General features: G+C 39.1%; 1 protein-coding gene across 1 annotated transcript in view; it reads right to left on the bottom strand.

Annotated features, from left to right (window-relative positions):
• Nucleotides 1-18026, bottom strand: part of ELP3 (elongator acetyltransferase complex subunit 3) — a gene marked incomplete at its 5' end in the record, with an annotated part of 76298 nt that overhangs the window by 27557 nt on the left and 30715 nt on the right. The window contains 3 exons of the mRNA XM_081077362.1: nt 10207-10400; nt 14196-14322; nt 16814-16975. Coding sequence (XP_080933488.1) covers nt 10207-10400; nt 14196-14322; nt 16814-16975 — 483 coding nt within the window. The remainder of the gene's footprint in view (nt 1-10206; nt 10401-14195; nt 14323-16813; nt 16976-18026) is intronic.

Here is an 18026-nt window from a genome sequence, read left to right as displayed (position 1 = left end):
AAACAAATGTCCAGTAACCATTAGTAATGATTTTTAGCTGAAGAGGCATTTGTGCTGAACAAAATAAGAAAACTTTTTTTTTTTTTTTAAACAAAATCCATTTTGTTTACAGCTGCTGAATGACAAGTAATCAAAAGCCTGGCTTAGCCAACAACTAACTGGTCTCAAAGAATAAACTTTTCCCCGTTTCCCAAAAATCTAAATTAGAACTGACTTTGCATTAGAAGAATAACAGCTTGCCTAAAGATGAGAGGAGATAAAATTTATTTATTTTCTGGCATCAACATAAAGTGCTAGGCATCCAGGCGACTGCAATCAAAAGTTGAAGTTACGAGTGCATTTTGGTAGCCTTGATCACTCTCTTCCAGACAAAATCAGTATCGAAAGATAAAGCAGTTTAAAAAAAAATCTGGAGAACATGCTCAGCACATCTGCTTTCTACTCAAAGACAAGTCCCAAATTTGTTTTGTCTAATATTTGGTTGATTAGGAGAAAGATGAAGAATACATCAATGATCTTGTTTTCTCATTTTTGCTTTTGAATCCACTTGAGTCTTTTCCTTCTCTTTGTACTTATTCCTTCAAAAGTTAAGTATATACAATTAGCTACTTCATCCATTGATTTTAATAAGATATTTCTCACTTGCTCAAAAGTCTCAAAAGCCAATCAGTCAGCATTAAAAAACTAGACACTATTAGGCTCTGGAAGCCCCTAGTTTCCATAAAGACACTATAAAGCAACGAATGATAGGCCAACATTCTTTAAGATGACATACCAGGGAATTCAAAGTGAGAGCAACGTAGGAAAAGTTGAATTCTTCTCAATGGCATTTTTTACCCTGAAATATTTTATAAATAACTCAAATACATGTATGGACTTTCACAACTTAAATTTTAGAACATTGTTCCACATGACATAAAATTAACCTGATGAAATCGATGGCAACCACTGTTAGTAGTACCATTACACGCCAGCACATTCGATTCTTGTTATTCATGGCAGTTACAATCTGTAAAGGTGCTATGAACACTGCAGCATTGATCCTAGGGAACATGGAGGGTCAGGCTCCTGCAAGCCTTTCCAACTGATGAATACACAACCTGGTTCATTTGTGAGAAACACACTAACGGCACTTTATTTACCATAATCGATTCATTAATACTGCACTTGTGGTCAGCAGCATTAAAATGGATGTCTCAATGAAACTTAGTTAACCAGGTATTTTCTTCATAAGGCACATCACAGTTGTCTTGTGCTCAGAAACACCAGACAGCACCCCAGCACTATGCAAACAAACAAAAATGCCAAAATCAGTAGCAAAATCAACAAAAATGCCAAAAATGTAAAACTCGTGTTATTAAATAGGCTGGGAGGACACTGTACGGATGAAAGCAGAAGCAAGCACACGGTCTCACACAATATCCCCTCCTCCCTCCTCAAGCCTCCAACTACCAGGCTAGCCTCCCCCGGGGCCTCCTTCTGCACCCTCTCTACCGTGGTTGTCAAATGGTGATCATCTACTTCTTTGAATATTTCCTTACTCTCTGGCAACAAGATGTTCCAAGTTTACCTTTTATGTTTGCTGCCCCAGCCCTGGAATTGGCCCCTTCCCCAAGCAGCCCTGATTCCGTTTAGTGAAGAGTGGGATTTAGAAAGCCAGATCTGGGCATTCGCTGTGCTCATTACTACGGAGGTGTCACATGTCAGTGCACACAACCAGGACACGTATGTACACGGAAACCACACCACATGGTGCCACGATAAACACCAATGGCAATTAATTAGTATTAATTACGTGACAGATAAACATATATATGGAACAATTTATATAAATTAAAAAGCCCATGAGTTCATGCTGATAATTATAATTCTCATCCAGTGCCTCAATATTTTTTTCAGCTTTCCACCTTTCAATGTTTGTAAATCCCTTCAGACATCCGGCTCTCTTTAGCACATTTACTTATTTGCTAAATCAAATAACTTACTTGTTCAGTGTAACCAATGTCGCAACCACTGTAGCTGCCACATCTGCAATCCCTACCTTTCCTCTCCATTTCTTCAGGTGCCAGGCATACTGCTGGCATCGCCTCCAGGGCTCGGACACCACTGGTGATGGGAAGGGCAAATGGGAAAGTCGGAAGGGAAAGGAAGATGAGCTCTACAAATATTTTAATAATGAACCAGTATGTTTAAAAGACATTAAAATTTGCAATGGAAGTAAACTCTCTAAGGAATAGGTTTTATCACATAGTGTTGTTAAGCAGAATTATATGACAGAAAGAATTACCAGCAGGGCCAGCCAATAATTTGTGGGGCCCAATGCAAAATGAGAACAGGGGACTCTTGTTAAAAAAAAAAGACCAATAATCTCAAGGTGGTGAGAGCAGAGCATCGAGCCAAGTAGAAGCCCTATGAGACTACACAGGTTGCCTGTCCTGGAGGTGGCTCTGATGACAACAAAAGCACAAATCAGTGAGGAACGGGTAATACAGGGCTTTATAATGGTGCTGAGAGTTCATAAATGTCCTTCAATTTGTATCTGTCACTACAAAAATGCAACACGGTTTTAATGGTCTTTGGCAGTGACATGCCTAGAGTACACCAGATGGGAGTTTTTCCTCATTAAGGAACAGAAATGTGGCACTCTACTTTCTGTGATCAAGTCTTTCCCACTGAAAATGAAGGAAGATAATTCTATATATGCTGAACATCTATGTACAAAGTAGTGTACTAAGCAATCAGGAATATATAAAAAGCCATTGTTACAGTCTTCTAGGAGTTCAAAATGCAGATGAGATTACTGACCATTTGAATTCGCTACATCCCACTAGGTAGGAGTCAAAATTGTTTTTAAGCTTCTCAATTTTTCAATCTAGTTTCATTTTCTTTGCTTGAAGACAGACTACATTTCACAGTATTCACTTTTCTATTTCAACAGGTAACATTTTAAGCTTAGAGGTGCCAATATTTGCAATTTGCTCATCAAAAATCTTTCAAAGTATGTCTAGTTTTTTTTTTTAATTAAATTTATTGGGGTGACAGTGATTAAAATTACATAGGTTTTTAGGTCTGAAGTTTCTCATGCTTCAGAAGCCTGTTTTGGTTACAAATTGATATTCCTATTTTAATGCTTTGCAGTGATTTAAATATCACATCAAGGAAGACAGCTGTCAAATAGCCTGAGGGCGGCAGCAGTTTAATGTGCCTCTGTCACGTGTCTGAACAGAATTTTACATTTAATCATCGCCTGTACCCTTCAGGCTTGAAATTCAAACTCATCTATTAGGATGCTGCTTCATAAAAACACCCGGTAAGATGTTATTAACTGAACTGTCATAAAATTAAAAGTGTAAGCTAGTTAAGGAAAAAAAAGAGGGTAAGGTGGGGGAAATTGCGAATTAAAAATATCAAGTAATCTATTAGTAAAACAGTATAAAAAAAGGCGTGTGTAAAATATTGCCATTTTCACTTGAAACATATTCCCTCCTTCTTTCCTTCTTCTGTTCCGCCCTTCTGATACCTGTCTAAAAAATAATTCCTAAAATCTTCTCCATGTACATTAGATTCACCAATCAACACTAAGTTTATTATTGCCTGTATGTTGGTAGAAGCTGTCATAGGTAGAAATAACCAGGTTTTCTAAGGGCACAGAACACAAAGACACATGCGATTTTCTTTTCCTCTGATTTAAAACAAAAACAAATAAACTATAATTATTAAAACTGCCCGGATTAAACATTCTGGGAAGAGGCTTTTCTCCTTTGCCAATGGTTTCTTTCTAGCAAGACATAACTGACTGCTTCCAAATTAGACTAATATCAGTTTTCTACATCCTCAGAATTGCTTTAAAAGTTTAAAGCTGAGGCTAGAAGAAACAACGCAGAGTCAAACCCTGTGATTCCTAAAAACTAAAAACTAAAGCATTCATTTTCCCAAATCAGGTTTTCAGCCACTTAACACTAGTGTCTAAACAGCTGGCTTTCTCTTGCATCGATTCATAGATATGAAGCTGTTTTAACCAGAGTACAGCTACCAAATTGTTATTAAGTGTTAAATGTACTATTGGAACCTGTTCATGGCTTTTTGGTTTCCTAGTCACCTTATCTGTGCAGGAGAAAGGACATAATTCAAAACACCCCTGAAAGGTAAAGGTAAAACTTAAGAAGTTTTTTTGTGTGTTTTTTTTTTACTCTCTCAATAAAAAGCACTATCTCCTTTATGATACACATCCATGACTGACACATTATATACAAACAGACAACTGGTATAAGAAGAAACACAAATAATTGGTTACATAGAAAAAAATGTTAATCCACACTATAACTAGGGAAATGCAAATTAATATCCCCGGGGTAAACAATCATCCACATCTATAGAGGCTGTGACAAAACCAGTAACTACTTATTTACTCTAAACTGGTATAATTCTTTTGGAAAACTGTATCAAATATCTGTAGCAAAAACTAAAGCATTCATTTATACTTCGCTTGTTCCTGTAATAATAATAATAAAATGCTTAGATCTTTTATCATGAGTAACTCTTCTAGATTATACTGCTCTAACAGATGACTTCAACTTAAGTAAAAGTTCTCTGTACATGAATTTTAGCTGTCGTGGAGGCCAGGATAATGATTAAAAATTTTTAAAAAGTAAAGAAACCTGGAAGCAACCTATTTGTTCAAAATTAGAGAGCAGTTTACTGAATAAGACAAATGAAAATGCTAGACTACTATGCTGCCATTTAAATGATAGCTATGAAGATTATTTTAAGTTTTTAACAAGAAGTGGAACAAAAAAAACACAAACAGCATATTTGCCAGTATGTAAAATGTACTGCTGTGTGAAGATGCATCTCGATTATACAAGGAAAGTTTTGGAAAAATAATCTAAGCCTGTTTTTAACACATATATTGAAAGTGATTTTAAAGTAGCTTTATAGGGAAACTATTACTTTGTTCATAAATATAACACTATATAGCTGAAAATTAAGAAGAAAATGTAAGTTCTGGGTAATTAGTAACATTCTACAAACTGTTCGAAAAAAGTGTAAAATTACATGATCAAAGAGAAATGTATTGGGATTAAGGAACGGTGGTGGTACGCAGCAGAAACATATTACACCACACCCCTTAGCAGTACAAAAGCCTACTCTAGAATTTAAATGACTGTTAACAAAAAGCAAGTCAATATAAAATAAATTTGAATCGCTTTACGCAGTATATACAAAGAAAGTAAAAGTGGGTGGAACCCAAGTAGCAAAATAAAATTAATTTGAATGAATTCCTATTCAGGTAGCCAATGCAAAATATAAAGTAACATAATATATTTGAAGGAATTCTGCCCATGCTTACAGAAAAACAAATGCTGTATTTGTTTATAACATTAGTCCCCAGTAGGCTATATTAAAAAAACAAAAAAAAAACAAACAAAAAACAGAATTCTAAGGGAATCTTGTATAACAATATCATAGTTGTACTAAAAACTTAAAATAATATAAAGTGGAAAAGACTATAAACATTTTAATCGTTTTACTAAAATCCCTAGAAAATAATCACATTCAAAGTTAAGTAAATTACCAGTCTCAAAGTACGAAAACCTGACATCACAGCTAGACTCCAGATGACCCTCGACCAAAGGCATTTATTCTGTTAGGAACTGAGTCATCACTATCTTCAAACAACGAATTGTCCTCAGACTCACTGAGGACATTACTAATTCTATAGTTTTAAAGAGATTTTACTTCTTGTTTTAAAGTATGTATTCCATTAGGTTCTAACTCACCCAAACATGTGTAACATAACAGAGTGTCACTTCAAAGTCTTAAGCCTGCATCCACCTGGACCACTTCCGGCATAAACCCTTTGAGTGATATATTTATTGATAGAGAAGTATAACTGACAGTTTGGCCTCCTGGAATTAGAGCTGGGGGTTATGACAGGAGGACAGGCAACAGAGTGGTCACTCATGTTGATTATCCATTATCATGCCTTTCTTATCATACCTTTTGGTTGCATAATATACATGTTCTTAATTCTTCCTGTCATGACCCTTTACAATTTTTCTACAGAGACCGTATTTGCTGCTCTTGTTTTCTCCAAGTCCTTATTTTCTCAGTTGGTGGTAGGCCAGGATAATGTTCCATAGTGATATTTCATGAAGTCTGTAAAATTAAGCTTTTAAGGTTACAGCAATGCCTCTGTTGCTTTTGATTGACTGGTTAGAGCAGCAAGAAATTCAAAGCTGAAAATGAAGAGGGAGAACGTAAATTCTTTACCTGACTGCCTGTGTGACCTGCGTCGTATTATTTTTGGTAAGAAAACTACGGTGTCTGTGGCTGTGAACTTTCCATCTACTCTATGGTGTTTGTTGCCATGCTGAGAGGTATCATCTTCACTTTTGTCTGTCTGCCCTTTAGTGTACGTGCCTGACAGTCAGTTTTTCTGACTGTAGTATTAGCGCTTGACATTAAGTTTTTGATTGGCATCCATTCCAGAAGACTTCCATCCCGAATAAACATATTGCCAGCTGTATGACACAGCTACCAGCAAAACAACCAGACAAGGAATTAGGTTGTTTCCCTGCCCCTCTCCCCCATGAAGTTCCCTCTTTCAGAAAGTTCTGGGTAACCTAGATAACTGACCATTTGGGTGACCCCATTTTCTCATCCTATTTCCCAGTGTTATGCTTTAAGTTAGCTAATGAACAATGACTCCACAAAACCGTAAATATCCCCCTCTCTCCCCACCAAACCTGCTGTGTACCCGTCAGGCTTGCTGGATACCCTCCAAGTCCTGTGAGTAATAAATCTTGTTCCTCAAAGTTCCCTGAAGGTTTCTACTGAACTGCGTCTTGCAGTCATAATAGGAAGCATAAGGGCTGGTCCAGTAAAAACATTGGCCCCTGTGGAGTAACAGGGGCCAGGTGAGGGTTTTCAGCTGAGAGCATTGCTGTCAGTTGGTTGAGACCCACACAACCGTGGTATCTGTTGCCATGCTCTGCTGCTGGGAAGTAGTTTCTTCACTGTTCTCTGGTTGCCCAAGTCAGTTAAATGCAAATGATCTTTTTCTTTTGCCTTTGTTAATACTACTTGTTGCATCTTTGTTTTCTATTGTATTAATTTAAATTTTTTGAAACAATCTCAAAGTTACAGAAAAAGTCTCAAGTGGGGTACAAATAACTATTTTTCTGAACTATTTGAAATTAAATTGGGAACTAGATGTCCCAATACCTCTAGAATACCAAGTATTTCCTACGACAAGGATATTCTCTTACATAATCGTAATACAACCATCAAAATCAGGAAATTAATAACAGACGTTACTACTGTCTAATCCTAGACTCCATTCTAGCTTCACCACTGTCTCAATAATGTCCTCTGTAGCAAAAGGATCCAGTGAGAGCCTTGGGTTGTATTGCGTTGTCATGTCTCTTTCAAAATGAAACTCTTTCCTTGATCCTCCTCCATTTAAAGATTAGAGGCCAGTAATTTTTTAGAAAGCTCCTCAATTTTGGTTGATCTGATGTTTCCTCTTGATTAGATTCAGATTACGGAGTTCTGGTTGGGTACCACAGAAGTGACGCTGTGTTTTCAATACACACTACCAGGTGGCACCGAACTGTGCTATGTACTATTACTGACTGATCAACTGCCAGGCTTCTCCATGGTCAAGTTACTCTTCTCCACTTCGTAATTAATAAGTACATTGTGGGAGGTACTTTGAAACAATGTACAGTCAATTCTCATTATCTGCGGTAGTTACGTTCTAACAAGTGGCCATGAACACTGAATCAGTGAATATCATAATACTGCTTCTAGAGGAAATACAGAGTTAGGTTCCTGTGTGCGTCTGGTTACAACCTTTTGTTTCTTTCTGGTTTTGGTTTTTTGGTCACAACATTTTCATCAACCGATCAATCCACAACTTGCTTTCCATGTGTTTCTGTGTAAGGACAGCTTACAGATACATGAACAATGTTGATTCATTAACATTGAACTCACAGCGATGGTGCTGTAACTCATGGCTACATGAAGCTTACCTAACACACGTATTGTCTCCGTAAGGCACATCATAGCCTGCTTGCACTTCAGAAACACTACACAACGCTCCCTTACTACACCTGGGGCCATTTTAAACAGTGACATCACCAACGAAAAGTACAGAAATGTAAAAAAGGCGGCATTAAATAGACGGTGAAAAGGAGACACACACACTATCTCCTGTTCTAAAACACCACAGAGTACATTCTGATTTTCTCCTTTTCACATTAGTAATTCCCTTTACAGATAACAAAAAAACCCTAACTCCCATTATCCTTACTATTATCTACTTATTAGATTACCCCCCTGCAAGTAACCAGTCTTTCGTTGCCATCCTCCTCTTCGCACCCTCTCAGAGACACTCCCCTTACCTTGCTCAGCTCTGGCTTCCTGTCCCAGATCAGCCCTTGGGAGAATGCCCGTTTTACCACATTCCACAGCCTACACTGCACCACTGCCTCCTCCACAGGACACCCTTCTCACCCCGCTGGGGTCCCTGCAGCCCCCTATTTCTCCTGCTGAGATGCCCACATTACTTAGTACCTCCTCATGTCTTGTGGAGTAAATTATCCCAGAAAGGCTGAAAAGGGGGAAAGACAATGCTAACAATTTTGAGTGCTGAATTTTCCATTCATTATCTCTCTATTATTTTTAAGTGTGTTTTTAAAAAACATCATTTTGGCCATTTAGATCCTTAAGTTGGGCCAACAATTTTAAAACTTTTAAAAATCAATACGTTGTAGCAGAAGTATGGTATAAATGTCCTTGGACCTTTAAGCAACTCCATTATTTTATATCCTTGGCAATTTTCCTTTAGTTGATAATTCTGCCTGTTTTCAGTAGTCATTGTTTTTATTATTAATAATCACAAGTTTTGTGCTCTGTGGATATTAGTCGCAGCAGTAGATTGTACATGCATTTGCTAGTCACCTCTTGGCCTTGTCCAGTAGTCCCCCCCTTATCCGCGGTTTCGCTTTCCACAGTTACCTGTGGTCAACCTCGGTCCAAAAATATTAAATAGAAAATTCCAGAAATAAAAAATTCCTAAGTTTTAAATTGTGTGATGAAATCTTGCACCGTCCCACTCCATCCTACCAAGCACTTGAATCATCCCTTCGGCACATCCACAATGCACTCGAGTGTGCTACACACTCACCAGTCACTCAGCAGGCATCTCAGTTAGCAGATCAACTGTCACATTGCAGCAGCACTTGTGTTCAAGCAACCCTTATTTTACTGAATGCCACATTCACATAACTTTTGTCAGTGTATTGTTATAACTGTTTTATTGTATTATTAGTTATTGTTGTTAATCACTTACTGTGCCTAATTTATAAATTAAACTTTATCATAGGTACGTATGTATAGGTAAAAACATAGTACCTATAGAGTTCAGTACTATCCACGGTTTAAGGCATCCACTGGGGGTCATGGAAAGTACTCCCCACAGATAAGGGGGAAATGACTGTATCTGTAATACTGGAATCCAGGCAGGTTTTGGCAGGGTGGTGGAAATGTGCCTTAATGACCAGCAAATACGGGAATGGTTTTTTTAGGATTGTAGGTAAATAGGTAACTTTATGGCTTCAAAATTTTTCTTTAATGTTATATTTATAGTAAAAAAAGAAAAATAGGCCCATGATTGCAAATGAGATTTTAGTTTCTCTCTTCCACGAAAAAAAGAGTTCAGATGATTTCCTCCATGCCATCAAGAATACGTCACTCTTCCTCCACATTTATATCTACATCTACAGAGTGATTGTTCCTACTCTGTTTTATCTTTAGAGGCTCTAGAATAGGGATAACAGACACAGGGCGACATTCCCACTGCCCACACACGACTGCCTGGATTGAAGTAAACTTGGAAAAGGAAATCCTGACATGGATCATCAGCTCCTGGAACTGCACATCATGCCTATTTACCATCCTAACTCCATCTCCTGGCTCAGAAGTGAAGGGAGCGAGAAGTCCAGGAATGGTATGATACTGGCCAAGCGGCTGGACATGCTTTCCTTTCGTTTCATTCCCTCTTTTACAGGTAGCATTCCAGCTGTCCCATTTTTAATGAAAAAAAATTCAGACCCCTCCATTTTGAATCAGACTGTTCTCACCAGAAATTGTAAAAAGACTAGTCACTGATTGTTTCTAGCATAGAAGATAACACACTACCTCTGCACTCGGTACACTCGAGTCCATGGAGGCACCAGGGCAAGGATCCGGGCCACCAATTCGATCAGGTCACTAGGAGAATAACTCTTATATCTTCCTGATTTCCACAGCTCATAAAGCCCAGTTCCACGGATCACCAGGGTCGGGTAGAGTTTCAAACCATCAGGACGAAAAGCAGGGTTCTCAAAAAACTCCTGTGAACATAGAGAACAGGAAATTACTTCTCAATTATTTATGCAGAGATTAGCCATGGTGAAGTTTCAAAGCTGGGCCAGCCTCTCACATACCTATCCGGTCCTTAGACTGCCTTTCCTGTCCACCAATGGAGGGGATGCAGACAGGACGGAAAGTCATTGTATTTTTTAGCCTCTGTAAAAACCGGAGCACAGCACGAGTGTGTGCTGAATTACGAAGCCCTCCTTAATCTAGCCTGTCTACCGCTGCAGTCGCATTCCATGCCACCCTCACCACAGTGCCTTTCTGCCTCTGCAGACGCACCTTCCTGTGCCTGGAAAAGTTCATCAATTTTTCTTCATCTAGCTAATATTCAGGCCTCAGCTTGAATGTCAGTTCTTCAGAGGCCATCCTGACCTTCAAATACAAACTGCCTCACTGAAAAAATAAAAAATTAAAAGCCTACTGAATTCTATATTACTGCTTTCTTAACATCAGCATACTGACAATTTATTCGATGTCTGCCTTCACCTCTAGACTGTATCCTTTACTAATGGAATATACTCAATTGCTTCAACTTCTAAAAAGTTGTGAGAGATCATCATCTGGCCTGTAAAACCTAAAATGTTTGCCATATGGCCCTTTGCAGACAAAGTGTACTGATCCCTGAATATGACTATTTTGTCCTCAGGCCAACTGGCACCATTCCGAACCTGGGATACACATTGTCCATTTGTTATCTGGACACTGAGTAATACATCTAATTCATCTGCTCTGACGTGGTCATTTCCTGTGCTATATCATCCCAGCTGGCTGCATTATTTCTTTATTTGGGATGTAGCGAGCAGACACCAGCCATTCTCCTTTCCATGACTTTGCACTGCTAATCTGTTCTTATCTTGATTTTGCGTGGTAAGTGATGGAAGAATGAAGGGGGACTCACACAGTTCCGTCTCACCCCCACCTGGGATTTAACATCTATACGGCCAGCTATATGGTATTTTGTGAACTGTAAATATGCTTTTTATCTTGTGCTATGTGCAGAGCTTTCCATTGTATAACTTGCTTTTCAAAGAAATACAACTATAGACTTGTTTTTCTTTCTCAATGATTTCTGTCATATTCTTAAATGCTGTATTTATTTGGTCTTACAGATATTCTTATGTAATTGTGTATAATTTTCCCTATGACATTTATGTATTAAAGATTCATCAGGTCTTGAATAAATATTCTATAGCCATCAACAAAGAGCACATAAGGCAAATCATTCTCTACCTAGTTTGAATCCATTGGAACATGGATTTCCGAAAAGTACTTCTGGTACATAATAAATTTAGGACACAGATCGGCTGATATGCTCCTTTTATAAGAATGACAATAGATGAAATTAGTTCTGGACTTCTGGATAAACATAGAGAATTAAAATCTGGTTTTCTTTCCCTCCCAAGACATACTAAAACAACAGGAAATAATTTTATTTAAGGTGTAAATCCAGAAGAACAAAGAACATCAGAGGAGACAGGAGGTGAACAAGTGATGCCAATAAATTTTTGGAAGACAAAAAATAGAAGACTGGTAAACAATTTTGCAAGTGAAGAAAACTGCAAACAAAGTATCTGCAAAATGGGATAGATACCAAAGAAAGGCCAGCTCAGTTACACCCAAGTCCCGGAAAGGCTCATAGACCACAAGTACCAGGAACTAACTGGGCAGGATGGAAGAGAGCACTGGATCAAATCTGTACATGGAGGGCTTCATCCCTCTCCCTTCCTACAGGCAGACACCTGCCTGTTTGTGCCCTGAAGAAATGGAAAGCTGCTGGATTCTGAGATCCCAGGTACAAAGGAAGTCCTGGGGGAGGATCACGAGTGAAAACAGGGAGACTAAGTGAAAGCCAGCACACTGACTGGGGACTCCCTGCCCTGCTCCCTGCACACCAACAGCCAATTTCCTGTGACCTTCACACCACCCATCCCCAACCAGGAAGCTGGAGAGTACACCGCTGGATCAAACAGCCCTAAATAAGAGTACTGACATTTGGGAATTCCCTAAAGAAAGGAGAGCTTATATCATGAACATCCTTCAGTGAGGCATACCAGCAGCTAGCCACACAGAGCTGGCGATCTGGTTTTTCAGCCCCTCACTTTCAAAGTAGGACTTGGTTAAGGATCACCAAAAACTTGGAGAAAGCCAAGAACATAAAGGGCAGACCAAAACAAAAAGAAAAAAAAGGAACCTGCAGGGAAACCAAGGCATTGCATAAAGAAAAATAAAACTTAAAAAAGAAATACCCAACTATATTAGTCCATCAGAGAGATAAGAAAAGATGTATTACATCCATAAAACAAGAACATCAAACAGCCAGAATAGTATAAGAAAGAACTCTAGGAAATCAAAACTATAACAAAAATGAAAACATTTACTAGAAAGGTTGAAAGATAAAGGTGAGGTAATAAGAAAGCAGGAAAGAAGGCAGATGAAAAATAGAAAAGGTAAGAATATTAGATGATTAATCTGGGAGATCCAACATTTGCTTAATAGGAGTTTTAGAAAGAGAACACAAAGAATGCAAGGGTGAAAATTATCCAGGAGTCAGCCCTCTGTATCTGAGGATTCTGCAGTTGTGGATTGAAAATATTCATAAACAAAAACAAACAAACAAAAACACCATTACACTGTTACTGATATATACTATGTAGTTAGGCCTACGACGGCTGCATCTGTACTGAACACATAGAGACTCTTTTTTCTTTTCATTATTCCCTAAACAATATAGTATAACAACTATTTACATAGCATTTACACTGTATTAAGTATTGTAAGTAATCTAGAGATGATTTAAAATATGAGAGGATGTGTGTAAGTTATATACAAATGCCACACCATTTTATATAATTGATTTGAGCAACTGCGGATTGTTATCCAGTGGGATTCCTTGAACCAATCCACCAAGGGACCCCTGCAGTACAAAGAAATTTCCCAGATGACAGGGTCCTTCAATATCTAGTACATTTAAAAATTCTTGCTAAGATATACCACTGTGTGAAATTGCACTACATATGGGATACAGAATTGCCTAAAATATTCCAGAGTGAAAACAAAAGATATACATAATAGGATTAAGAAATAAAGAATATAGGATTAGGAATACGAACAATATTGTGCTTTAAAAACAAAAACAAAAACCACATAGGTTTATTGGCTATTTGAATAATTCCATAATGTCCTTACCTATGGATGTTCATATAAATTAATATTAAAAATATTCATATCCAATAGAGTAATTGTCAGAGGACAAAAACACCCAACTCCCAAAAGATGCCTGCAGTGCTATTTATAATATCAAAACTGGTAATATCTTTAATTTTAAAAAATTTAGAACATGATTACGCAAAGTATAACATATTTATTCAATGGAAATTAAGCAGACATTTGAATATGTTAACATTTTAACAGAGACCAGGCTATGACATGGATAAATCCTTGTTATAATGTTAAGTGAAAAAGCTACTGACATAATTACCTATCATATATGTAAGTGTGTCTCCTGTGTATATATATGTATAAACCACCTCCCCCAAAAAAGCCTAAGCATAGCAAAATCCTGGAAGGGTGTATATTGAAATGTTAGGGTTTTATTTGGTGTTGGGGCTGTGAGCGACTCCTCTTTCTCTACTGTGTTTCTACTATTCTATACGAGAGAGCGTTGTTTTCATAACAAGGCAAAAATCAACATTAAATAATCAAAAGAACAGCGAGGGTAGAAGCAGCATGCAGAGGCTTTTTAAATGAGCCTGGTTTAAGGTAACACTTACTGTGAACTGTTCGATGTCTCTCTCTAGCCCCACATTGGGCAGATCAGGCATCATGTGAGACACAACTTTGAAACCAGAATCTTTGGCCAGGTGAAATGACTCACATACTGCCTTCACAGTGTGGCCCCTGAGGAAAGAAAATCCACTACCTGTTACACAAATAAATGGGCAACGTTAACACAGGGAATAGAAGAGACAATCTCTGAGACATGAAACAAAGAATATGGTTGGGGAAAAGAAATCTCAGAAAGTCATTTTTATATCTCCGCCTCTGAGCACGCCTGGAAGTCGATCATTTTTACTTCTGAGGTCTTTCTCAGAAATTCCCTTATGTACCTACTCAAAGTTCTGACACTACAATTATTTGGTCGAGCATCATCAGCCAAAGTAAGCTTACTAGTGTAAATATCTAAGTTCAAAACCAGAATCATGAGCTCAAAACCATGCAGTAACAGCATAGCGTTATGCTCTTTCCTTTTACAATCTTTTGAAATATTTGGGGGTGGGGGTAGGGGGAGACAGAGAGAGAGGAGAGAACACACACACATACATACAAAATAAATTTCACTCTAGTGGATTTTTAAGAGGATTAATTTCACTTAAAAAAAATGAGAAGAGAGAATGATTTAGTGACAAGGCAGCGTCATTTGGGGCCAACTGGATAAATCATTCCACCATTCTAGTGCCCCATGCACACAGGAAGCAAGCCCTAATAAGAGTCTGTGGCTCCTGAAGACTGAAGCGCTGTGTCAGTCCTTTCACCAAGATGCTCCCACTCACCACAGAGGCCATCCTAGAGACCACGGACTCCATCCCGCTCTCTCTGGATGCTAGTGATGTCCCAGGTGACAGGACTAGGCCTCTTTCCTGACACCACGCCCAAATATCAGGATTCTACGCTGTCACTGTACACTACAGCACTCACTAGGACAGGTGGTTAGTCACGTGTCTAGTTAATTAAAACGAAAAATTCAGTTCCTCAGTTGCACTGTCATATTGGACAGTGCAGGTATAAAACATTTCACTCATCGCAGAATGTTCTGTTGGACAGTCTTGCTCTAAAGCAACCTTCAACGGTTGTCCTGCAAGAACCTAAAACCCAGTATATCTAAAATGAAACTCATCTTCCCTCCAAGCCCCTCTAATTCCCATTCTCTCTTACCCTCATTCCCACTCTGCCACCAAACGCTGTCATTCCCTTCTTTTCAGGACATCATTTCTTGCTTAAATTACTGCAACGGCCTCTGAATTCATCTTCCTTCTAGCTTATTCTTCTTAATCCAGCTCCATACTGTGATCCCCATAAAGTGCTCTTTCTAAAATAGAGATATGCTCGTATCACAACCTAGCTTCCAGCTTGTCCTTGGATTAAAGCCCTAACTCCTTGGGCTGACTTCTGAGCCCGGTCTGCCTACCTCTTCAGCCTCACTTCTTACCACCCTCCTACCTACCTCAGGCTCTACCTTCTCACCAAAGGAAACCACTCCAATTCCTGAAATGTGCTCCCATCCTCAGCAGTTTGCTCGTATTTTTCTTTCTGCCTGAAACAATTTTCCTCTTCCCACACCTAACTCGTATGCTTCCTGTAAGTTAGATGTCATTTTCTTCAAAAAGCTTCCTTGACTTTCGAGAGACACTTTTCACCCCCAGGTACCTCTGTCGCACAGCCCTTGATTACGGGGTCCCGGTTTGCGTCTTCCCCTACCAGAAAGCATTCTATTCAGGTTCATCTTTCTCAGGCCTGATACCCATCAGCTTCTTCCCTGTGCTCAAAAAACATTCAGTAGGCCTCTGCCACCTAAAGGGAAGACTTCCCTCTCCTTAGCCTGGCATGCTTCTTGGCTGGGTCTCAGATGGTGACCATGGATGTCTCCCTTTACTTCCCTCTCCTCGCACAACCCCAATCATGTCGACCCAAATCCTATCAAAGCAAGTAGCCTTTAAGGTCCGACTCAGCACACAGCTACGCCCTGAAGCCTGCCTTGACCACTCTAGGTCAGGGATCTCTGCTGCCTAATAAACTCCTGAAGTCTTTTGTTTTTCACTAATTTACCAGTTAATCATAAAGTTCCTTATACAGCTAACCTGTTGTGTGTATCTTTTCTCAACTCAGTGATATTTCTAGAGGGAAGAGAACTTCACATGGCTCTATCGACCCTTATTTCTTTCCTTCCTTACATGCCCAGATTTCTCAAAGTTTATACCCACTGCCTCAACCTTCCTCTCTACCCTGCCAATTGTAATTGCTTCACAAAAACTAATGTCTTCAATCTCACCCTGACTCTCTTCTTGCTCAAACCCTTTTCTTTGTTTCCATTCTTCTTTGCCTTCTCTCCTGTTTTAAACTACTGACCATGAGCCTTGCCTTCTGCTTTCCATCTGGAAAAGGCTGTTTATGACAAGACTAGAAGAGATACGAGCGTGTTTATAGGTTACTGGAGAAGAGCCAGTCAAGACAGACTGAAAATCAAGAAAAGAGGATAGAAGAGCACAGATAGAAGAATGACTCTGAAAGGAGGAATACCTGTATTTCTCTAAGAGTGGTAGTACGGAAGGAAAAATGACTATGAAGACATAATTGGTGGGAGTAGAGGAAGGCTTGTGCAAGATCATTTTACCTGTTGGTATCTCTGGCCACGTCTTCGTAGACACTCTGCACGCCAATCTCCAGCCTTGTACAGCCATAGGTCAACATGTCACTTAAATGCCTCTTCATGCAATAATCAGGTCTAGTCTCAATAGTAATTCCAATACACTTTGTGAGGCTCCTCTCAGAATACCTGTAGAGAAAATCTGAAAGTGAACAACCTGCCAGTTTGGGGGCATTTGCTCCCATTTAAAGGACTGTCTCCTCTTTGTCCTTCCAGTGTAAGACAGTGGTTAAGAGCACGGGCTTTGGAGCCAGACTGTCTGAGTTCAAATCCTGGCTCCGTAACTTCCTCACTGCGCAAACAGGAATGCTATTAACAGCTCTCTGCTTTGGTTTCATTATCTGCAAACGAGAACAATGGTACCTGTGCCTCATAGGACTGACGTGACCAAACCAGCAGACAGTAATGTGATCATTATCGTCATTATTCTCCTGCAGCATGCGACAACCATAATCTCCTTGAAAGCAGTGATTTCAACTGTGAAAATCCTATTTTTCAATTCCTAGCAATGGTTTTTCATATAAGTGAAAAGTATCTGCATTACTTATTTCCCACTCTATATTTTTGTCATGTTAAATAAAAGGAAAAAAGGGAGGGGGACTATATAATGATCATAGGAATAATTTGGATGAAATGTCTGCTACATACAAAGAAGGTCTTTCTGCCAAGCCTATTCACCTTTGCAGTGATTTACAAAATTAGGAATCTTAAACCAGATATCAGAGTAGTGAGTACCACTTTCGATTCAAGCTGTGTGAGTTAATGGCCCTAATGCTGGCCAAAACCCAGAGAAGTAAAAATGACTTGCTAAGGGGGCTGCAGATGTGAGGGGATAGGAATACTGACAGACGCCACTGTGGCCAAGCCCTGGGCTACACACTCCACGCGTGCTGGATGGTCCCGTCGGCGCTATGAAGTCTGTCTTACAATCTCCACTGTACACATGAGCACACTGAAGTTCAAAGGGATTAAATACCTTGTCTGGGTACAGAGCTCAGAAAACCCCGGACTTGAAATTGGGTCTGTCTGGCTTCAAAATCTTTGCTTCACATTTCATTTTATCACATTTAGACAATTCCGCTTTAGACATCAGATTTCTCTCCTTTTCAACTTCTCTAATGTCCTAGAGCCCAACAATTCTTCATGGTCCACCCTTCAACTTTCTCAATTCTTTGGGGAG

The sequence above is a fragment of the Rhinolophus hipposideros genome (assembly GCF_964194185.1).
Source record: "Rhinolophus hipposideros genome assembly, chromosome: 16".
Classification (NCBI taxonomy): Eukaryota; Metazoa; Chordata; class Mammalia; order Chiroptera; family Rhinolophidae; genus Rhinolophus; species Rhinolophus hipposideros.
Note: the sequence above shows the minus strand (reverse complement) of the source record. Positions and strands in the feature narration are given on the sequence as shown.